Source organism: Pyrus communis, chromosome 16, assembly GCF_041283825.1.
Source record: "Pyrus communis isolate YQ-2024b chromosome 16, ASM4128382v1, whole genome shotgun sequence".
NCBI lineage: Eukaryota > Viridiplantae > Streptophyta > Magnoliopsida > Rosales > Rosaceae > Pyrus > Pyrus communis.
This window is the reverse complement of record NC_142580.1, coordinates 2,483,821-2,507,711: the sequence shown is the minus strand read 5'-3', so window position 1 is coordinate 2,507,711 and position 23,891 is coordinate 2,483,821. Positions and strand designations below refer to the sequence as shown.

The 23,891-nt window shown below is 37.6% G+C and overlaps 4 protein-coding genes and 1 long non-coding RNA gene across 5 annotated transcripts; 1 reads left to right on the top strand and 4 right to left on the bottom strand.

The window, feature by feature from the left end:
• Positions 1–485: 485 nt before the first annotated feature.
• LOC137731712 (uncharacterized) lies at positions 486–5,121 on the bottom strand. Its single transcript, XM_068470900.2, has 6 exons — positions 4,477–5,121; positions 3,050–3,135; positions 2,813–2,935; positions 1,837–2,676; positions 1,514–1,730; positions 486–1,374 (listed from the first exon to the last, which is right to left on the bottom strand). Exons 1-6 carry the CDS (start codon positions 4,751–4,753, stop codon positions 830–832), a joined length of 2,088 nt encoding a protein of 695 aa, XP_068327001.1. The 5' UTR covers positions 4,754–5,121; the 3' UTR covers positions 486–829.
• A 5,544-nt stretch (positions 5,122–10,665) lies between these two features.
• On the top strand, positions 10,666–13,872 carry LOC137732116 (dihydrolipoyllysine-residue acetyltransferase component 4 of pyruvate dehydrogenase complex, chloroplastic-like). The gene is made up of 6 exons (XM_068471411.2): positions 10,666–11,740; positions 11,856–12,047; positions 12,294–12,381; positions 12,472–12,542; positions 12,656–12,739; positions 13,279–13,872. Exons 1-6 carry the CDS (start codon positions 10,685–10,687, stop codon positions 13,381–13,383), a joined length of 1,596 nt encoding a protein of 531 aa, XP_068327512.2. The 5' UTR covers positions 10,666–10,684; the 3' UTR covers positions 13,384–13,872.
• LOC137732117 (ACD11 homolog protein) lies at positions 13,813–15,366 on the bottom strand. The gene is made up of 4 exons (XM_068471414.2): positions 14,933–15,366; positions 14,475–14,647; positions 14,215–14,360; positions 13,813–14,122 (listed from the first exon to the last, which is right to left on the bottom strand). Exons 1-4 carry the CDS (start codon positions 15,200–15,202, stop codon positions 14,016–14,018), a joined length of 696 nt encoding a protein of 231 aa, XP_068327515.1. The 5' UTR covers positions 15,203–15,366; the 3' UTR covers positions 13,813–14,015.
• A 490-nt stretch (positions 15,367–15,856) lies between these two features.
• On the bottom strand, positions 15,857–16,920 carry LOC148689824 (uncharacterized). Its single transcript, XR_015957644.1, has 2 exons — positions 16,558–16,920; positions 15,857–16,406 (listed from the first exon to the last, which is right to left on the bottom strand). It is a non-coding gene; the product is annotated as an uncharacterized LOC148689824 (long non-coding RNA).
• A 928-nt stretch (positions 16,921–17,848) lies between these two features.
• Positions 17,849–21,947, bottom strand: LOC137731281 (protein NRT1/ PTR FAMILY 3.1-like). The gene is made up of 4 exons (XM_068470380.2): positions 21,789–21,947; positions 21,341–21,558; positions 19,447–20,006; positions 17,849–18,856 (listed from the first exon to the last, which is right to left on the bottom strand). Exons 1-4 carry the CDS (start codon positions 21,856–21,858, stop codon positions 17,947–17,949), a joined length of 1,758 nt encoding a protein of 585 aa, XP_068326481.1. The 5' UTR covers positions 21,859–21,947; the 3' UTR covers positions 17,849–17,946.
• Between the last annotated feature and the right edge of the window lie 1,944 nt (positions 21,948–23,891).

Sequence of the window (23,891 nt, the reverse complement as noted above, 5' to 3'; positions counted from 1 at the left end):
GTAGTGCCAATAGTGGTTGAGGTGGTTGGGTGCAATGGTGAAAGGGACGGTTGTGGCATCAACAGTAGTGGCAATTGTAGTTGTGGGGATACAAATGGGCGCACACCAACCTTTCGTGTTACAAATTTTCTACTCCGACACAATGTCATGTGTAATACTATTCCTTCCGAACACAACAATGGTGTCCAAGAGGATGCAGAGAAGTCTCCCTCATTAAAAAACAAAGTATAAACTACAAAATGGGGGAAAACGATCCTCTCTAGATCGCTTCCACCAAATCCTTCCCATCAACTATTCTTGACTCTTGGAATTTGATTCAACGGCTAAAACAAGAGCTCACTTTAAAAGTTATAATCACTTTAACCGTTAGATCAAATTTCATGAGTCCAAATTAATTGATGGATAGGATTTAGTGAAAAGGATCCGGAAATGATCCCTTTCCCAAAATGGGTTCCAAGAGGAACCACCTCAAACATTTATGCAAGTGATGGGTCAAAATTTTATTAAACCAAAAATACGTTATACAAAATGCGAGCAGGTGAAAAGCTCTTAAAAAAAAAAAAAAAAAAAAAAGGTTATCCTACACCTCTACCCTGCGCCCAAAATTTCTGCTGACATTTTTTTGCAGGGGCATATGGCCCCGTCAGGCTATTTGCTGCATTTGAACAGATAGTTAAATACGTACACGGAGAGAGAGACTCGGATGCAATGGCTTCTCAAACGAAACATTGACATTCTACCGACTCAGCTAAGAGGGGCCTATAAAAAGCGGCATCAAAAAGATGCACCGCGATATAATATATACTTTGTGGATGAAGAAAGAAAAAACCTACATCACTAAACTTGTTAGCGGAGGCGCAACTGAGGAACTGAAAAGTGAATCCCCTAAATATTTGCAGTTCTCACGGTCAACTTTCAGAGAAGACGAAATCTTAAAACTTTCGCAAGCACCGGACCCCACAAGGCGACGGGCGCTTTTACCATCAGAAACAATGCAGTGGAGCTTCTGGACAGAGCTTCCGTTACCACGTCTTCTCTTCCTTGAGGACTTCCACTTCAGCTGGGCAAGTAGACCATCCTTCAAAAGATCTGGAACCTTGCCCGGTTCTTTAACCTTTTCATCTTTATCACTTTCATCGAGCGAAACAGAATTATTACATCCGGTTTCTTCTTTCTTCAAGGGTTCGCTGTCACACACTGCAGATTGCGTTGGCCCGCAATCTGAACTCTTTCCGACAACTTGCTTTGTTTCTAAATTACATGATATTGAGCTCACAAGTTCTGGCCTGTCCTTAATCTGAGCCCATCCTATTCCTAACCACTCTTGAGAATGTCTTAATTCACCATGACCAACAATCAACACCCGCTTTTCTCCTGCACGCAGAGCTAGTAAATTCAGATATTGAAGCAAATAAACAGCAACACAAACGAGAAAAGGAAAACTATTATCAGTTGGATTCTCTTAAACTTCGTTGTTGCTATTAGATTTCAAAAACGAGAAAAATGGACAAACCTGGGAAATACACATGCAGTCTTTCATCAGGTTCCTTCTGAACTACAATCCCTTCCCACCATCCATCGTTCCACCAGACATCCACAACAGTCCCAACATCAACAGCCCATGAAACTCTGACTTTGCTAGATGGTGGAGATGGCCGAACAATTGGCCTACCGAAAGTACGAAGACCAAATTGATCAGAAGCTGCAAGCCTAGATGCCAAAATCCATTCCTACAACATGGAAACCACAAAGTTCAAGTAATCTATAGGTTAAAAACAGGTGTGCACAAAAAATAATGAACAAAAAAAAAAAGATACAGATGACAGCAAAGCATACCTCAAGTTTTTTAGCTTCATCTGCTGCATCCTGAATATCTTGATATTGCACCTTCACTTTATCTCTGTACCTTTTGATAATCAAAGCTTTGAACCAACACCCTCTAATGCCACTGTCCTGTGAGAGGACTTCAACCTGGGAACCAACTACTAAATGCTGTTGCGGGTTTTTCTTCACCTCTTTATGAGGTAAAACAGAAGAACCTCCTCTTCCAAGGCAGAAGGATTTGCTTTTACTTCTGCAATCAGTCTCATGTTGACTTAGATTCTCCGCATTATCACATACAGCATCCGGAGACTCTTTCCAGTCACGGAATTCCAAGCGCTTGTCATCATTTTGTGAAGAACGATGCCTCTTTTTAGGTCTGATACCATTGGCACCATCATTTTCTTCCGCTTCCAACCCTTCATCTGGCTGTTGAGAACTTCCATGAGCCTTCGAAGGAGCAAGTGTGTGCATGTATCTAAGTATCTCCTGTTTCCAATAACCTTGAACTTGAGTAATGTCAAAAGGCTGGACATCATCATTTTCAAATTGCTTCTGGCATACGAAGGGTTTCAAAAGAGTTTGTGTTGCCTCTCTCTTGAATTTCTCAAAATGCTGGGGGCTGAGTACAGTAGCTAATCCATCTATGCATTCAATACTGAGATCTTGAAGACAAAGAGAAAAGAAAATCTCCCTGTCATTAAAATTGTGAGGCAAAACTATACCAACCTCATCAACTTTGTGAAACCACCGTACCACAACCATCTTGTTGCCCCTAGAATCCTCGTACATATCTTCTAAGTATGCAACAAGACGTTTATCTTCCTCTGCTAAAACAAATACAAAATCATGAACCTGAAAGCATTTGGAAAGAGGGGAACAGAACAATGAGTAAAACGAAAATATTTTCAAACAGGAAACACATTACTGACGGTAAGATGTCCATGAAACAAGAAGTAAATGAAAAATAAAAAAAACCAATAGAACTTACCGAAACTACAACTCCATTCCGGCTAAATGATTGATAATGCCTCCGTTTTTTCCTGCATGTCCAATGAGAGCCTAACCACAGAAATTCAGTGGTATGCTTGCCTAACTTCCGCAATACAGTATCCTAAGAGAAAGATAAAGAATGAATATAAGCGATGACTGAAATGAAAATGTATGAAGCATAAAACAGGCAGGGGTAAGTACATAAAGTGTCACCAGTCAACATAATCCTTCTTACCTTAAAGATTTCAGTCCCCAACTTGTAAGCATCTTTACCATCTGACACGCTTCCACCCAAATCAGGTGATTTGAGAAATGCTGTATCTGACAGAATCACAAAACAAACAAATTAACATATGACATTTACCATGGGACAACTGTACAAATTATATGATAATTCAGACAGACAAGAAAACCAAAAGAAAAAAAGCAAACGACTATTAACAGAAATAATTGTGTACATGAAACAAGCAGATAGAATGGACAAGTATCCATAGCAGACAGGTGGATTAAACATAGAGACAAAAAAAATATGAAGATATAAACCATCAAAGATAGCAAAAGATCATTAGGGAACAAAAAATATTGTAGATTCGGCCATGAAGAGTCTTGACCTAGAGTTTTTTAGGGCATAAGGATCTGATGCTCTCGACCAGCTCCTTACAATTTAATTAAAAATCCTGCAGCCCAAATCATAGTCAGTTCATAAAAACAAGAAGACCAACAATACCATGAAGAACAGAACATGGTCAAGGTTGAAAGAACAGAGTAAGACACCAATGTTCAAAACAAGAACACACGCATAAAACCGGCCAGGCCACCTATAAGATCCTTCATTAGTGAATAACAAAAATCCCTATGCAGCTTGATAACAAGTGCTGCAAAGAACAAGACAAAAGTCTCTAAGGTGTTCCAAGTTTTAAACACAGCAGAGAGGAAAGGAGGATCCCAAAAGGAAAAAGAATGACGAGACAAAAGTACGAGAAGGTTCTCTTCATGCCGAAGGGATCAACAAGAATTATACCGAGTTAGAGAAAAGAACTACAATCCAACTTGAAGAACAAGAGCTCTAGCAATTACGAGAGAAAGGAATGAAGACAAATGCAAAACCTCTCAATACAAAGGTTTAAACTTTATCAAAAGGAAAAGCTTTGTATAGGCCTGTCGTTGAAGCCGAGATTATTCCAAAATCCTCGTCTCATTAGTAGTGAAAGCTTTGTATAGGCTGGTAGGTGAACCTTAGAACAGTCCGCCCTATCAACCAGAGAAACTTCGGTTTCAACAAAACTTCGATTGCGATAAACGTTGCAAAACCGGTGAGGAAGATAAAATACACTGAGCAAAAATAAACACATCACAAGAAACACAAAGCCCGCAAGAGAACGGTTTTTTAAATTGGGAAAGAACCCTACTTAATGAATAAATCGACAACAGAAGTACAGGAAACCCAGAAAATCTATGCCCACCTCCAACAAAACCATCGAAAACCAACCAGATCTTAAACAAAGGCACACGAACCCATTGAATAAAAATACCAAAAAGATTTCAATTTTCCCAACAAGGAAAACTGAAAACCTCCAAATCTCCGAAAACAAACAAGAACAAAAAAGAAAGAGAGAGGTAACGAAATTCATTGAGAATTTGAACGAATGGTATGAAATTTACCTGCAACGACGGAATCGAGCCAATCAATGACCTCTCTGCGAGACTTGAGCTTAACAAGCGAAGACATGGAGAACAACGAACGGATTCGGTGCGCATAGTGATAGGACATGTGCCGCAAGCTCTTCTCTTTGCCCACCACCGCCAGATCTGAGCTGCCGTCGCTCCGTTTCAGATAGTAATGGACCTCCCTCCGCCCTTTGTCGCTCGACACAAACACCTCATTCCATCTCAGGAAACGAAACGGTGCCTCTGCCGCTGCCGCCACCAATACCCCCATCCGCTCAAAGCTCGACAATTTAAACCCCTAATTGATTGAAAAGGACGGAGCTCTGGCTCTGAATTGATTATTGCACACAAAACCCTAACCGAGGAGGACGAGCAAGATATCCAATTCCAAACCCACGAACCAGAGGCGCTCTCTCTCTCTCTCTCTCTGTTTCTCTCTCTATAAGTAGAATGGAAGAAGGGTTTGAAGAACAAATGTGAAATTTATTATTCAAGAGGGGAGGGGAAGCTAGGGTTTCGAGATTGCGGTATTTTGGATTGGGATGGACGGCTGAGATTTCGTCCACGAGCATGACCCGCAGGAAAGTTGCAGGATGCTGCGAGCCTGCGAGGATATCTAAGGGTGTTACGGAATTCCGTAAATACCCCCGGAAAAGTTTGGAAACTGCTTTGTGCTGTTATCGATCACATGTTGGAATTGGACATTTGACAACAGGACAAGGAACAAGTTGAGGAGAGGGAGAGAGAGTGTGGCGCCCGCAATTCGCGGTGTGGAAAAGCAAGACTCGCTCAGTTTGGTTGCCAGCTGTCGACGGGATGAAAATCGAACGTGATATGTATTTCTATTTATTGATCGAGTAAATTATAATAATTCTCCTTTAACTTTAATCAAATTAGAGCAATAATCCCTCAACTTATCAAAATGTGTAATTATGATCATTTTAGTCAACTTCATTATAATTTTGTTAAAATAAGTTATGTTGAAATGACCATTACTATAATTAGATCCTCAACTCATCAAAACACGTAGTTATGGTCTTATTCGTCAATTTGGTCAGAATTTTGTCAAAAATGAGTTATGTTGGAATGACCATTGCTACAATTGGATTAAGGTTGAGAGACAATTGCTCCAATTGGAATAAAGTTGAGAGACCATTTCTCTTATTGGAACAAAGTTTAGGAACCATAACTGCACATTTTGATGAGTTAAGGAACCAATAGTAATGAATTTTTAGTTGATTGACCATTACTCCAATTGAATTAAAATTAATGAACTATTACTATAATTTACTTTTATTGATTAGCAAGTAATGACACACTTATCAAATTGTTAGATTTAATCTTTGAAATTTCGCTAATTAATTGAGTTTTGATATGATTAAACCAGAGATTATTAAGTTGAATAAAATAATCATACTCTATTAGCTATATCGAATTCAAAGTATACACTCTTACTACATTTATGTATACGCATCGAAATATCTAAGGCGAAAAATCGAACTTTATATTTATTTTTTATTTGTAATGACACACTTACAAGTTATTAGGTTTAATCTTTTTAATTTCACTTATCAATTGAGTTTTGATCTAAGTAAACATTTTTCTTTTTTTTTCTATTTCTTTATTTAAAAAGAAGAACAATATGCGGAGAACAAAGATTATCCATATCTTTCAAGCTCGAAAGATGCTAGTTAAAAATTACACCTTATTTATGATCATGATCAAATAAATCCACAACTTATAAAATTTTGAACTTAAAATATCTTTTTTAAATAATAAAAATAAAAAATAAAAAAAAATTGTTCGCACTTTATTCTGAACCACTTGTCGTGGGTCATATAAAAAATTATTAAGTTGAATGAAATAATCGTACTCTGTTAACTACATCAAATTCAAATTCAAAGTATACACAATTATGTGAACGCGTTAAATCTATAGCCCATAATGCAGTTGCGAAGCACTCTATCGTGCACCCTCTTTAAAGAAAATAATATAAAGTCAACAAATCAAATAAATATTAAAAAATTCAGATAAGGTCGAGCATAAAAGCAAATGGGCGAGGTAGGGCCATCGGAAATGGCTCCAAAATACAGCTAAGCCGGCCCTTAAAAATTTGGTCTGCATCCATAAGGCGGGAGAAGTATGCGGGATATTTTACTTTCTATTCAAGCAAGAGCGAATCTCAGCCGTTGCCTCCTTAAGATGCAAACCTTCTATTCTCATGATTAGATTGGTAGGGCCATGAATTGGCGCCAAATTCCGCGGAATATATGGAGGGCCAAGAGAAAAGTTAAAAAATGATCTCCAACTAAAAAGGTTAATTGTGGGGGTGGGCATGGTCCGGTTCAACTCAGTTTCACCTTTAAAATGGAATCGGAATTAGAAAATTTTAACGGTTCAGTTTGGTGTGATTTCACTTAAATTTATTATTAAAACTGTACGATTCGGTTCATGCTGGTTTACGGTTCTAACCAAAATTATATATATATTTTTTTCTAATTTTCTACTTCTAATATCAAACACATAATTCAACCACAAATTCAAGTAAATTTGAGTTTTCACAACTAGATCTACAAGATTTGTGACCAGAAGATAGAAAGTGTGCATATAAATATAAATCAAAATATAGAAAGGCTCATATCAAGACCAAAATGTAGATCTTAAACTAAAACTAAAACGTACATAATGCATAATATACTGTAAAATAATGAAGAAAAATAATGTAGGGGGTGAAAAGTGATAAAACAACAAAGGAGAGGGAGAGAAATGAAGAAAAATATTGGGCTTATACACATGGTTTTTCTGGAAAAATATCTTATTTATATAAAAATAATAATAAAACAATAATTTATATTAAAAGTGGTTCTGCCCTGTTCCTCCATTTCTTAATATTTCCAAATCAAAATCAGAACCGTTTGAAACGGTTCGGTTCGATTTTTGTTTCGGTTTTGACTTTTTTGGTCAACTCTGTTTTTCTTATCACGGTTCGATTTGGTTTTCCGATTTGGTGGTTTTTATACCCAACCCTAGTTCATCCGTTTAGAATATAGTCTTACAAGATTAAGACTCTTCAAAAATTCTATATCACCTGATATTTTGTTATGATATTTATACGAAAATTGACTTTACTGTGAGATGATAAATAATTTATAAAAAAATATTAATTTTGAGAGAATCTTCTTTTAAGTAAAAAATATCGAGCCTGACCTACAACCCGGCCCCACTCATAAACATGTCTGTTACTCGGTCGTGCTTCTTTATTTTATTTTATTTCTTTATTTATTTTAGCGCATGATTGAGTGTTACATTTTCTTGGAAAATACAATGGAAAACTTTCCACAATGAAATGATAATAATGTTTATTAATAACAGTGATGGGGTTAACCAGCTCTACGTCACGATGATTTGGGACGGGGTTGAATTATTTTGGTGGGGATTATGAAGATCCGTAAATTTTATTTGTTTATTATAGTTAATTTTTGCCATGTTTGTGTTTAATTTTAAATAAAATAATTTAAAATAATTTATGGCCGCACGATATACAATGAATAGACACAATTCACGAATCCTGAAATTATTGTAAAAAGGAATCCGGCGAGAATTCGGATTCATCTATTAGTGCACCTCATGAGAATATCTTGTCATCTCGTGTTGGTATTCGTTAGGATCTCCCAAATACGGGCCCACTTCTAGAAGCTGTTATGGGCTTCATATGAACCCGCATGGCCCAATATTGAAGGCACGTAAAGTTGGGTCGTATTAAAGCTTCAAGTTTCAAGATCGTGGGCTTTGTAAAATAAAACCCGCACTCAATTCGAGTTCCCATCAATCCCTGCCTGTCTTCGGTTCAAAGTTATTAAAAACCAGCAATCTTTGGCCCAAAGTCGGTTTACTGTTGATATTCTTCACATTTTCATAATTTTTCGTAAAAGCGTGGAATGTACCTCCACTCTGTGCTAAATGGAAATATTTTTACCCACTAACTTCAAATAAAGATGATATTCATCACTTCATTTATTATCATGGGATAAATTTAAATTTTAAGAACTGTGTAGTGGACAAATACAAAATTTAAAATTAAATTTATCTAATGGTGATAAACATGGTAATGAGCGTTACAATCAATTGAGACAGCTAAGCAAAAATGCACCCATGCTAAACAGAGAAGTACTGGTTAAAACCGGATGTGCTCCTTCACTTGCATTCGAGTTCAAGTACTCATAAATTGGAGTAGTTATTTGTTAAAAAACAAAAGGGTTAAAATGTGATAATTAAAACTATTAAGAAGAGAAGTTTAGACCAAATCATACTCTTTAGTGGTCAAAATGTGTAAATATAAATAAATGCTAAGGAGATTCTCTCAAAGTATGACTCTTCGCCACTTCATCTTTTTTGACATAATGTTTCATAATATTGGCACAGGGATTATGCTGAAAACATGAGGTGGCAGATTATTTATTTTTGAGAGAACCTCTGTAACATTTCTCGTATATATCAACAACAATTTATGTCCACGAATGACTATTTAAACATGCACGTATTACTAACGCTGTGGTATAGTATTATTCATGTTTAATTATAATTGTTTGGTATCAACTTCGCTTCACCCCAATGACAAAACCTATACGTAATGGTTCACCATTGATTTAACTCATAAACCATCTCCAATATTATTGTATAAATAAAACATGAACATAATTATGTAGCTAGGATTTTAGGATGCATTTGTTACATCGAACTATCTTTGACTAGACTAGTTGCAGGGACTAAGCTGGACTGGCTTAGACTAGACTAAACTTGACTAACTTAGTAAAGCATTTGATGCAGTATCAGACTAAAAAATTAGATAAAATAACAAATTATATTATTATATTATTTAATATATATCTAATAATATTTTATTATTCATTCAACTTTTTTTTCCCCAAAAATTCGAACACACACTTCTACCTCTCTCTAGAGAGTTCTTTACTTTTGTTCCTCTTTGGTTCCATCCCCAATACTTCCTTTCATCCCATCTTTTTCCTGCAAAAAGCTTCAAAACCAAGTTTCCTGCAAAATCATCCCCAAAGCTACCTTCTCTCTCCCTCTATGTCTCTTAATCTCTCTTCGTCCCCAACTCTCTCCCCTTTTCTATCCGTTTATTTTCGGAATTTTATGGAGAAAAGGGAACCTTTATGGGAATTTTCAAAAATAAGGCAGAATTTTTCTATTGAGATTGTTTGCCTTTTATTTTTTATTTTTTATTTTTTTGGGGGATTTTGGTGGTTGGATTTTGAGATTTAGGTTGCGAATGGGTTTGGGTTTTAGATCAGGGCATGGGAGGGCAAATGGAGTTGCCCAGAAGCATGCTTGTAGACTTGTAGCTTTCATACAACATGCAGACAGTTTTGAAAATGGGACTAGCAATCCCATAGTTTTTTAGGGGTTTCGCTAAGACCAGCTAATCCCATGGTTAGTCAAGGCGAGTGAAGGTTAGTGCCATTAAAGTTAGTCCCAACGGGTACCAAACACGGGACTGGACTAACCTTTAGTCCAGTCCAATCAAGTGAGAGTTAGCGAGGGCAAAAAACGCCCCTAAGTGTGGAAATTGATTGAAATAATCATTTTACAAATACTAGTGGCATAGCAGCCGACTATCAATAACATATCGATCAAATGTTGATCGTATATATCTTATACATTATACTAATTATTGACAATGTGTTCATCAAACATAGAAAACATCAAATGTTGACTACATATCAATAAAAAAAACCGTAAAGATCAATCAATCATAGACAACATATAAATCAAATATTAACCAAATACCAACCAAATATCAAACAAACCCTAAAAATTTCAACAATTGAAATTTATAAATTGATATTTCAGCCATTTTCCAAACAGAAATGAATAAAGTAAAATCCTAAATAAGAAGAAATTTTTAGTTGTAACATGAACGTAAGTGGTAATAAGGGAGAAATTTTTAAATGTGACGGGAATACGAGTGGTATACCATGTGTTTTTATGTAAGTGGTGAAAAATTTTATTTTTTAAGTTATTAAATTTTTGACACACAAATCTTACAATCTGTATAATGACACATGATGTATTACTTCGTGTGCCGATAACATTGAAAAATGACTCGTAACAAGGAGGAGTGGGAGTGGCCAAGTGGCAGACGAATGGCGATGTAAACAATTTAAATCTCCCCAGTTTGATGCGGGTAGTTCAAAGCCTCCAGCCAACTCTCCCTCGTCTTCTCCGCCCCCCTCTGTTTCTATCAACTTTTTCATCTCTCCCCACTCCATTCCATTTCTCTCCCAATTCAACTCACTCTCTCTCGCCTTTCTCCCAGTCCATTCCAATGGCGTCGTCTCCTTTCCTCTCCAAGACCCCCATTTCCTTCTCCTCCTCCATCTCCACCTCCCTCCCATGGCGCCCCTCCCCCTTCTCCTCATCCTCCTCCACCGCATTTCGCTCTAATCCCCGCCGCCGCACCCTCACCGTCCAATCCAAGATCAGGGAGATCTTCATGCCCGCCCTCAGCTCCACCATGACCGAGGGCAAGATCGTCTCCTGGGTCAAATCCGAGGGCGACGTCCTCTCCAAAGGCGAGAGCGTCGTTGTCGTCGAGTCTGACAAAGCCGACATGGACGTCGAGACCTTCTACGACGGCATTCTCGCCGCAATCGTCGTTGGGGAAGGCGAGACCGCCCCCGTCGGCGCCGCCATCGGGCTTCTCGCTGAGACCGAAGAGGAAGTCGCCGAGGCCAGGGAAAAAGCCAAATCCTCCTCGTCTGCTTCCGCCGCTTCTTCCTCCCCAGCTGAAGCTGCTGTTACGCCCACTCCTCCTCCTGCTACTGCCACTCCCGCCCCTGCCATTGCCCAGCCTGCTCCATCTGCAACTGCTACTTACACTCCCAAAAAGGGCGTGGCCACTCCTTTCGCGAAAAAGCTAGCCAAGCAGCACAAGGTCGACATTGCCTCCGTGGTGGGCACCGGCCCATTTGGCCGAATTACCCCTGCTGACGTGGAGGCGGCTGCCGGAATTGTCATGCCCACGAAACCCGTCGCCGCCGAGCCCACTTCGGTGGCCGCTGCTCCACCCAAGCCTTCTGCTGCACCCCCGCCACTGCTTCCCGGGTCAACCGTGGTGCCATTTACCACGATGCAGGCCGCCGTCTCGAAGAACATGGTGGAAAGCCTCTCCGTGCCGACTTTCCGGGTCGGGTACCCGATTAACAGCGATGCCATCGACGCCCTCTATGAAAAGGTACATTGTGGATACTGCTTGATTAATTAAAATGTTCGTTCGGAATTTCAATTGGGTTTGATTGGTGTTTGCATTTCTGGGATTTTGATTTGAATTCATTGAAATTGTTTAACAGGTGAAACCAAAGGGTGTGACAATGACTGCATTGTTGGCCAAGGCTGTTGCTATGGCACTTGCTCAGCACCCAGTTGTGAATGCGAGCTGCAAAGACGGAAAGAGCTTTTTGTATAACAGCAGCATAAACATTGCTGTTGCTGTGGCAATCAATGGAGGACTCATGACCCCTGTTCTTCAGGATGCCGACAAGGTCTTACTTTCAAAGAATATGTAATTACTAAGTAATGCAGTGTTAGATTTCAGAAGCGGTCAGTGGACCATTACTAACCAACACCAATACTGTCCCCAACTAAACCACTTGTTTAGTTCGTGTGGGGTTTTATCGAAAGGCCTTGGTGCAATTAGCAGAGGAACCTTTATCTTCGACATTTAGTAATTCTGTTTTTAGTTGTTTGGGTTCTGATTAGTGATCGGTGATTTGTATTTGTTTGCACAGTTGGATTTGTATTTGCTGTCCCAGAAATGGAAGGAGTTAGTGGAGAAGGCCCGTTCCAAGCAACTTCAGCCCCATGAGTACAGTACAGGTCTTTGTTTACAAACTCTCTGTCAGTCCATGTTCTCTTATCTGCTTGCTTTCGGTTTATACTCATTAAGTTGTCTTGGACTCTGTGTAGGAACTTTCACCTTGTCCAATTTGGGCATGTTTGGAGTGGACAAGTTTGATGCTATTCTTCCACCAGGCCAGGTGAGTTTTAACCCTTAAAGACGAGAATTTTTCGCTTTCATGAATCAACAACAGGATTGTTCTGTTTTTTATGATTTTTTAGCTGCTTGCTGAAGTTTTGAATTGATAATCAGGGGGCTATCATGGCTGTTGGAGCTTCACAGCCAACTGTTGTGGCCGATGCAGATGGATTCTTCAGTGTAAAAAGTAAAATGCTCGTGAGTATCTTCGCGATTTCTCCATAATGTATACTAGTTTGTTAATGTCGTTGCTCGTATATGCTGGAAAACTTTACAAGGATATAAATTAAATTTCACACTTATACAATGAATGAATATGTTAAACAAACTTATACACAATGCAAAAGAGCATATGAAATGTTCCTTAAGGAACCTTTTTTAGTTTTTTTTTTTTTTACTTGTTATCAGTTCTTTATGCATGTCGATTCATATTGTCGGAGGAGGAAGGAAACAACTTTGTGTATCAGCCTCTGTGTGGAAGGAAAGAAACAACTTTACGTGTATCAACTTTCTGCAGTTGGTCTATTTCCAGAAACATCAATATGTTATATAATTGATTGGATTTAACATCTAGGTTCCACTGCAATGTGAATCTTTTTCTTTTTGTGCTTTTATCAATTTGTTACTGGAACACAATTGCAGCGTACCTGAAAATGGGGAAATTATAGCTCCTCTTGTGGCTAGAAACTTGTAGAAAAGGTAACTTAATTGTGTTGGAATGTGGCTGTTTTCTACAGGTGAACGTAACAGCTGATCACCGGATTGTTTATGGTGCTGATTTGGCTGCCTTCCTTAAGACATTTGCCAAGATTGTTGAGAACCCAGAGAGCCTCACATTGTAGTTGGTGTTTCAGGACTCCCAAGGATTGAATGTTTTTGACCAAAAGCCTCTATTTTTCGTCAGTGACAAAGCGCAGGTGTGTCTTTTGAACGGCGTGCCCAATTAAGGAACATGCTCTCGCATAATTTTAAGCATTTTCTGCATGTGTTGCACTTCATTTTGTTTTGAACTTTGAAGAAGGAAATTGTTATTAGCACTCCAAAAATCTCATTCTACACTCCAAAACTTTCTATAATAGGAAAGAAAAATACACTAGTGAGGAGTGTAGAATGGGATTTTTGGAGTGCCAATAACATTTCCCTTTAAGAATTTGCATTGCTTTGCCAATCACGGTTGAGAAAATTTTGAAACAGGGAAATAGTAGGGATTGCTTGGGTGGAAAGTAAAAACCCACGGCTGTGTTATTATATTCAACATCTCTAGCAGTAAATTGATGTAACTAATAAATTTCTGGTATTGCAGTCTAAATAATAGCCTCCTATAAACATAATTCTCTTGTAGCACGGTAAATAACGTTTATGTACAGACCGATTTTAGTGAAGAAGTAACCGTAACGAACTACCACTGCACAGGTCTTTCTGTAAGACCTTTGCTGTTAACGGAGACATCTACTGTGATAGATGAAGACTCAAGTCACCAGTCCAAGGAGATGTTCCTAGAAAGGTATAGCCTGTCGATGTACTCGATAACCGGACGTGAGGCTTGGATGTACCTTTTCATCTTCTTCTCTGCTGACTGATCTGTAATGAAATTGATTGCATTTTAGAAATAAATAGCATGCAAAACTGAAAGGGATCAGTGTTTCTGGACGGAGAAAAGCTTTTAGACTTACGGGTCTCTTCGAGATTCACCAGAAGTTGATCCCTTGACGGAAGAGCATACATTCCGGCGGCAACCGCTGTCCTGATTGTCCAACTGTGGTATGGCGCACAAACATTGGCATAAGCTGTGGAAGCTGCTTCCCTTAAAGAGTAATCACTGGAAGGCAAAAGGAAGAAGAAATGTCGAAAACGAGAACTAAAAATCTGTAGAATGATACATAGCTGCAGTTTGCAAACATATGAAATTAGACATAAAGGGGTTTGAACATACTCGGTAGACAAGAATTGTTCGAACAGAGCTCTGACGAGGTCGAGACCCTGCCGGACACGGCGCAGATTACGGGAATGGCTTCCCGGGGATTTTACCGTGTCATTAGCAACATCAAAATCCAGAAGACTTTCTAATGTGTCGTAAGTCTTTGACGCCTCCACAAGATCTTCAACCTGAATAGACGATGAACAACAAACAAAATAATACATTTCATAAAAATTAACAATCAAAATCCCAAAAAAAAAAAAAAAAAAAATCAAATAAATACAAGAAAAACTACAATGCATGGACACGGACCCGGGAACCAGGTACATCCAATTAACTAAAGAATTCTTGTATGACGGAGATAAGAAACAACATGGAGATATGTGAGATACCACCATGTCCTTGCATCGGAGAAGAAAAATAAAGAAAATGAGAATTAGGGTTTGAGTTTGGGGTGGGAAGGAAGAAAGAACCTTGGAGACGTACTCCATCTCGGCGAACTTGAAAGCGAGGCCAAGGCAGCTGAAGAGGATGGAGACGAGAGTGGAAGCCTGGCAGAAGGTATCCAAACGCAGCGTTTGCTGTTGTTTTTGTTGGGAGTTATGGGAATGGGATTGGAGGAACTTGCCCAACTCCTCAAACGCCTCAACGATTGCCGTCAGAGGAGGCATCGACGTCGACTCTGCCATTTCCATACCGTCCATGGCTCTTCTTCCGCCGCAGTGCTTTGCCGTCAAAATCATCCACAAACAAACACCCTCCTCCGATCCTCCGACTCTCCCGTCAAACTAAAATAATTAATTTCTTTTATTCTACGACAAACGAGATAAAACCTTGCTTTGTTAAACAATTGTTTCTTCGTAATTTTGTTTGCTTTTGTTGTTGGTTGTGTTATTTGTGTTTGAAAACGAACGTAAGGCTGTGGGGTTTGAAGCTTCGCTAGGGATGCGGCCTGCCCTACCTTAAGGTAGAAGCAACCACTTTTGTAAATAATAATAATTTGTTAAAAAAAAATCACTTTTGCATGTCAAAGGTCAAAGTCCAAATAGTGAAAAGTCGTCACGTAGTACTATATCATAGTAGTATTTTTCTCTATTTATAAAGTGAGATAGCTTAGCTCGATTCTCATTAAAATCAAATTTGAATTACATTATTGATAGTTTATTGTAAGACCAAGACCATTCTTTCTCTCCTTTACGTAGATACTATTGTTGGTCAAGAAAAAAGAAAGAAAAAAAGGTTAATCTCAATTTACTATTCTCAAATTTCGTGGTTTTCATCATTTAGTACATGAAGTTTTTTTCGTCCTAGAGTCATACTTGGGACAGTCTTATATATCTGTTAGTCTGACCGTTAACTGATGACATAACGCTCACGTGGACAATGATTGGGTGCCATGTGTCAATAAAGATCCCACGTGGATATTAAAAATAAAAAATAAATAAACATTAAACATTAACAAATTTAAAAAATTACAAAATTTCCAAAAAAAAGAAAAAAGTGTCTTCTTCCTCAACCCCCGACCCTCCCTCCTCGACCTCCACCTATATGTGCAAATCCAAAATGTCAGCGCCGCCCATTCAGTCTTCACCCCTCGCCGCACCCCACGCACCCAGCAATCCGCTCAATTCACCCACCCAACTTCCGCCGCCTCCTCCTCCTTCGAACAGCCTTCCACCTCCACCCCCTCCTGGCGCTGCAAACTCCGCGAAAAAGACGCCGTCATTTTCCAGCACAAGTTCCGCGTCAAGCTCTCCGCCGCCGAACTCAAAACCCGCCTCTCCACCCTCTGCCGCAGCCACCACACCTCCATCATCAAGCTCCTCGGCGCGTCCATCTCAACCGACCATACATTCCTCGTCTACGAATTCGTCCACAGCGCCAGCCTGCGGAACCCCAACAACCCGAATTTCACGGTCCTGTCCACGTGGACCTCCCTTTCCACTCCTACACCCGCAAAACCCAAATCAAAAGACGTCAACTTTGCAAGAAAATCAGCACCAAACAATAAACAGACTTACAACCAAACAATTTTACAATTGAAATCCACTTTAAATTCTAAGTTTTACATACAATTACAACAGCAAGAAGAACAAACCCAATTAAAATTTCAGTGTTAAATTTGAAAAATGGGTAGTGAACTTCTGGTTGCGATTAGCGAGAGGCTGAAGGGTCGAGGAAGCAGGGCGGGAGTGAAGGCCGCCGTGGGCAATTGGTGAATTGACGGTGAAGCCGCCTTCTACTCCTCTGTCGTCGTCCTTGGAGTCCAAAAAGTCCAACGCATCTCCGACATCGGAGTCCGACGTCCAAAGCTCCTCCTCCTCTTCGTCTGCTTCCACTTCCTCTTCTTCCACCTCTGCTTCTGGTTTTGCTTCGGGAGCTGCTCTCCCTCTCTGCGGGTTGCAGAGGGAAATTGAGGTGCAGATGGTTTTTTTTTTTTTCGTATTTTTTTTTAATATTGAATTGGGCCCATATTGATATGTAACACTCAGTTATTGTCCACGTAAGCACTACATCATCAATTAACAGAAAACTTAACGTAAAACTTAACGGATGTATAAAATTGTTCCAAACTTAAAATATGACTCTGAAATTAAAAAAACTTTATGTATTAAATATTAAAAATTACGAAACTTCAAAGTAGGAAGCTTAGATTAACCCCAAAAAAAAAAAAAAAAAAGAGAAAAGCCAATCTCTTCTTCCTATTGTTTATGCCTTCCAGACGGTGATTGCACTAGGGCCTTGATGGTTGCTTTAAATCTTCAAGCCAGGTCCAATTTTAAAACGGGCTTGGTTCAAGGCCCTTTTAAGATCAACCAAAATTGAATCCAGCCCATATGTTACTTCCCACGTTTTTAATTGTTGGTTAAACTAAATTGAAGATACATTGACCACAAAGAACTAAATGAAAATACAGTAAAATAATTTAATTCGAAAAAGTAAATCAGCAATGCAAAAGTAAATCAATTTGTTTATCAAATGATGTGTCAATGCTTTATTTGTTAATTAAAAAATAATGTTGTCTTAGTATTTGGTAAACAGGATTTAATATTTTTAATAGAACTGATAAATATATGTGATTTCACTTTCACCTATTTTATGATATATGGTGAAGATGGCAACAGGCTATAACATCCTCATTATAATGATTTTTTAAAGTTTTTGTGTTTTATATATATATATATATATATATATATATATTATATAGTTGATATTTTTTTATTAGAAAATTTTAGAGGTCTTGGTTGAGGTTTGACTGTATGTTTCCCTTGTTTGTATTTTTATTTTAATAAAATTAAGGGGTGATGGGTGAACATTTTCACCACATCTTTTGGGGAACAAAAAAGAACCAAAAAAAAAAAAAAAAAAAAAAAAGGGTAAGAAGCAAATTGGTCAAATTCATCTTCGTCCAAGATTTTTATGTAAAGATCATACAAACTGGATGTAATAAATATGACTCATGACTACCTGCCTCCGCACTAATTAATTAATTAACAGATGCTAATTGAGCCAATTGTGCCTTGGCAAGCTCCACTTCATTTTCTCCAGATTCAGCACCTTCTTTCTTTACGATCTGAATCGGCTTGAACGTATACATTTTTGCACAAAATATGTAGTAAATAAAATTAACAACTTGTAATGCCGTGATTAACCAATAGAAGTTCTCCAACTTCCCTTTGTTCAAATTATTATCCGGCAGCCAGTTCGATCCATTAGGGCCAGCACTAAATTTGTGCACCAGTGAAACCAAAATGGTGCTCACGTAGTTCCCGACAGAGATAGAGGTCGAAAACAGCGCAGCAGCGGTGCTTCTCATGCTCTCCGGCGACTGGTCATAGAAAAACTCGAGGTGCCCGATTGACATGAATGCTTCAGCTATCCCATGAAGGGCATACTGAGGAACTAACCAAAACACTGAAATGGGGATCATATCATTAGGATGATCGACCAACCCGTGTGCGAAAGCCGCCTCTTTTCGTTTTATTTCGACAAATCCGCCGACCAATGTGGCGAATATCGAAATGAAAAACCCTATTCCCATTCTCTGGAGGTATGTTATTCCCCGCTCCAGCCCGGTGAACTTTCTAGCCACCGGAATGAAGAGGCGGTCGTACAATGCGAGGGTGGAGAGCATGGTGACTATGTTAAAGACTGACATGGAGGCTGCAGGGATTTCAAAGGATTTTGTGAGGTGCCTGTCCATGGTTTTGGCTTGTTGGATTACGAATGTGCCTTGTTGGGCATAGGCTGTGGTGAGGAGTATTCCTGTTCCCCATATAGGTCCCATTCTGATCACGGATTTCAGTTCTTCGATGCGATGAACGGTGTTGATCCTCCATAAGTTTGGTGACTTGAGATTGTCCTTCTCCATCGCGATCGCTGCCTTGTCAAGAAATCTGCATTATTTGATCACCATACGTAAACAGTCTAGATATCAAGATAAGAAGCCTTATGATACAAATAATCAATTTAATTAACTGTTCCGATTCACAGTCTTATGCAATTATCGTAATATGAATTGTATTAATCTAAACTGTCTGTATCAGTTAACTAATGATTTAGATTCACACACATGTGAAGCTAAGTTGAGCCACGGTGTGGAAATTTCAAAGGTGACTTAGGAGGTGGGGATGAATCTGAGTCTCTGCTAATGGAGTAGAAGACGCGAGACTTCTGTTACGTAGCATAAGAACAGCAATGACAGAAACACAAGTATGCGGTGCTGCTGCTCAAGGAAGATCAAAGGATTGTGGTCCCTACATAGAAAACATATATGAATTATGCATGGTCAAAATGATCTAGTCCTTATCTGCAACATGATTCCACCTAATAACAACCATGATAATTTGGTGATGATGGTGGCAGTCCTATCATCCCTTCTCGGTAAAAGAAGGGGGACAAGCCAATTTCGCCAAGTAATTAAAAAAGCAGGTAAAAAGTACCACAACACTTTGAGAGAGAGAGAGAGAGAGAGAGAGAGAGTTACTTCAAATGCTTGGTGTGAAGAAGCTTTCCACCAATAGAAATAGGACCGTCAAGTTCATCGTTCTGATACAACATTCTAGGATCAGATACCATAGACAGCTTTCTCTTCTTGTAGGCAGCCACCGACACTTGTATCAACCGGGTGAACGGACTCCCGGCCGGATCCAATTTCCGGTAAAGCGGGTACCCGATCACAAACGCAATAACTGAGAGAAACATGACTATAGTTGTAATTCCAAGTCCCCAACCCCATCCAATGTTGTCTTGAACATACACAAGCACCGTGACAGCCACTAATGTTGATACACCCATCACAAAATAGTACCAGTTGAAGTAGTTCCAAGTCTTGGTGGTTTGTTTTTCGTCATTCTCGTCAAACTGATCCGCCCCGAATGCCACGACGCAGGGTCGGATTCCGCCCGACCCGAGTGCTCCTAGTAAGAGGGAGACATACAGAATTGCTAGCTGCCCTCCGTCGGCTTCTTCGCAAACTTGGTCGTGGGTGCATGGAGGAGGTCTCAGTTGTGGAAGTACTGCTGATACTGTTAAGCAAATCATTCCCTGGTTCATTGATTGCGACAATGAGTTAAAAAACGGAGAAATTAGATTCTCATCCTTTTTTTTTACTATTTCATTTATTAAATTCCTATTCTTTTTTAATTTTTGATCAAGGTTCTTGGCATTAATAGCATCATTAATTATTTCAATAATAAAATATTTTTTTATTTCTAAATATATTCATTAAAAATGTTACAATTAGTATATTTATATTTATGACTAAAATTTTTATCGTATATTTTTAGTTTTAGTTTGTACCCATTTTTAATTTGTAATTCTTTTTTAATTTGTACCAATTTTTTTTTCAGTTTTAATTTGTACCCATATAATAAATTCTTTTTGTGCCCATATTTTTTAAAGTTTATTTGTATTTGTACCCATATATATTTTTTATTTGTACTTTTTATTTTTGCTAAATGTACCCATGCTAATTATATGTACCTATTCATGTAAAACTTTTTATTTTGTTATATGTAGAATGTACGATTTTTTTTATATAAAATCTATTCAATTTTTTTTAATCCATTTTTAAACTTTTATGGGTACATTCTTTTTTCTTTGATTTTAAAATGTAACCATGTGAAGTTTAATCGAAGAAATTTACTAATGTTATTAAGCCTAATATCTTCTTCTTCTTTTTTTTTGGTGATTTTGAAGAATGTACCCATGCTTTGATACAATAATTTTTTTGGTTAATTTTGATGAATGTACCCATGTTTATATATATAAACACACACAATAGTATATTTATATTTTAATATTTTTAATCCCACAAATTATGGTTTTTTTATTTAAAATATCATTTATATAAACAGCTAAATTTTCTAATTTTTAATTTAAAATATATAGTAACGTACATAGAAATAAATTATCACATTGATTTCAGAGGCCTCGATCAAAAATTAAAAACCAACAAGGTTTCAATCAAAGAATATTCATAGCTAATGACCTCATCCAAAGTCTCCCGTTAAAAAATTCAACTCAATCATATTGGATATACTTTTTAGTAATTTTAACTATTTAACTTTGTGACAAATTATAGATCTTTGTTCTTTTTTTTATACTTGAGTCACGAAAAAGACTCCATAGTGTTGATAAGAACTTTTGAGAAATTACTTCAAGCACATGCACGAGTAATCAATGAATTATAAGTCTTTATGGTGTTTGATAACTATGAAATAAAACTTAAATATTATCTTAACCAACTAAATTACATGAGTAAATACGATATTAATTAATCAACTGAGTTACTCGTAATGCATGATGTATAGCTATATATATATATATATATAGAGAGAGAGAGAGAGAGAGAGAGAGAGAGAGAGAGAGAGAATTACAATCTGGTATATAATGGAAGAAATAGTGATAGTCCAGAAGCGGCCAATGTAGGCATCAGAAATAAAGGCGCCAAACAAGGGGGTCAAGCTTGCAGTGCCAGCAATACTGGTAAGGGTGTTGGCTGCTTTTGTTAACGGCATATGAAGCTGCGTTGTCAAGTAGCTTATCATGTTTGCATGGAATCCCACCACAGCCAACTTCTCACAAACCTCATTAGCTACACACGCACAAATCCAACAATAACAATCCACTGATTAATAGCATAGTTAATTAAAATCGAAATAAATAAAGAGAGAGAGAATAAGAAGTTGACAACGGCAAGATAATTTACGCTAAATTCATCTAAATATAGAAAAATATTCAAACTACGGTGCAAAGAAAAGAGCACACTGCTGTAAACTAAACTCCAACGGAAATTTGAAAACAGTAAATATTATTAGCTCTTACCAAAGATGAAGGGCATTGTGACCAAGCCTCCCTTCTTCCTTGCAGCATGGCTGCTGCCTTGCTCCTCCATCTTCTAGTTTTGGTCTTTCTCCTATACTGCTTTAAAGTGACCAACGAAGCTCCATTATTTATAGGCAATGATATGAAGGAAAGGATAGAGTTAGCAATTAGCAGAGTAACTTGTCTGAGTTACGCTTACGCCTACTACTCTTTCATGTATACGTGGCCACAAATGTGTTCCATAATATTGATGGTATTATTTTAATTATTGTATATTTATTTTTCTTTCTTCGTTCTTTTTGTTTTGTTTTGCAAGTGTGGGTGGGGTAGGCAAATTGTGGCCTATAAAAAAAATGAGGAAAACTAATAAAAATGGTTTGAAAACTTTGAGTTTTAACGATAAAGACAAAATAAAGGGTAAAGTGAAAATTACCATGATTGACTTTTTAGTGTAAAAATATGGTTTTTCGTTAAAGTGAACAGTATCAGGAGATTTTCGTTAAAGTTCCCGGTCAAAAAAATATGGAGTGCAGCAGAGATTTTGATTTTTGACAACTTTTGAAACTAAGAGAAGAGAAGGTAGCATGTATATGGACAGACGAGTATTCCAATTTACAGTTTTCATAACTTGTCTCTTGTAATGCCGAGGGAATGGCGCACGGCTTTAATTTCCTCACGATTATTGGCAAGCTGAAAGGCTTGTACCAAAAAACTAAAACAATAGTCGACGATAGCTAGCCATACATGCATTTGAAAGCTTCACTTCTATATTTGTTTTTCTATTATTACAAGTTAGATTAGAGGGGTAGAAGAGATGAGTTTGAATCCGGCACACAAGGTTAAAAGATAAAAGTTATCAATCGAGTTAATCCACCACTTAAATGCCTTATTTCTTATTCTTTTACCCTATATCGACTGTTGACTGTTTTCAAAAGTAGGGATTCACATTCTGAGCTTTTTAAGGTTTTTTATATTTCTTCTTATGGTTTTCCCCAGTTATAGCTGCGCTTAAAGTACCTAAACCCTAATTGTGTCGATATATGTGCATGTGTCAATTCTTGGCTACTTCCCTAGTTAGGCGACTTCCCTAGTTAAGGTACCTGAAAATTCTTTTTTATCTCATCTTATTAGAATCCGGTTACTCGTCGGATTCTCTTTATGAGAATCGTAAGAATTTATAAATCGTGTTTATTCATTGTACATTGTAGGGTTATAAATTATTTTAAATATTTTTATTTAAAATTAAACACAAACAATACCTAACAAAAATTAATCGCACGATGCACAATGATCGAATCCTCAAAATCCTCACCAAAAAAATCCTAAAAGGATCTGCTGGATCTGATTAAGTGTGTTATATATTATTGCAGGTCCTGGCGGCGTTCACTGTTTATAAATATATAGAATGATTTGTTGCATTATTTCTTTTGTTCGGTTACCTTCCCTCTCTTCCTCCACTTAAAGAATTTTGTGCTATAGTCTAAAGTTATTTTAGACGAGACACTTAATGTAATAGTCTAGTAGTATTTTTATTCTCTTGTAAGTGAGAGATCTTAAGTGTAAATCTTGTTGACGATGATTAATTAATAATCAATTTCAACTCTTAGTGTAAATATATTGTTGTATAAGAAAGTTATTCTCGACAAAACATGTATAGGGTAACGCTATATTAGTATATATGAATATATGATGTAATTAATATAAATATGCATTTTTGGTGTTATATAATCAAGAACAATGCTTGGCTATTCAAAGATGAGTAGGAACTCCTACTTAAAACTCTTCGTGTTCGAATCACAGAGCTTTGTAGTTATGATCAGAACCGTTCATATTGTAAATCACACTGTAAAGATCATTTATGTAAAAAATGAATTAAAATAAATTCATTTTGTTAATCTATTTTAGTGAATACGTAGACTGTTCGTGATGCTTTTATCAATTTCGTTAATTTGTTTTTATATAGTTCGATGACTAAACAATCTTAGTTTTAATTGATTTTTTACATAGGGGATCTTTATAGAATGATTTATAATATGAACAGTTTTGATTATAAAAATGGAGTTCTATAAATCGATAATGAATAATTTTAAGTAGGAACTCCTA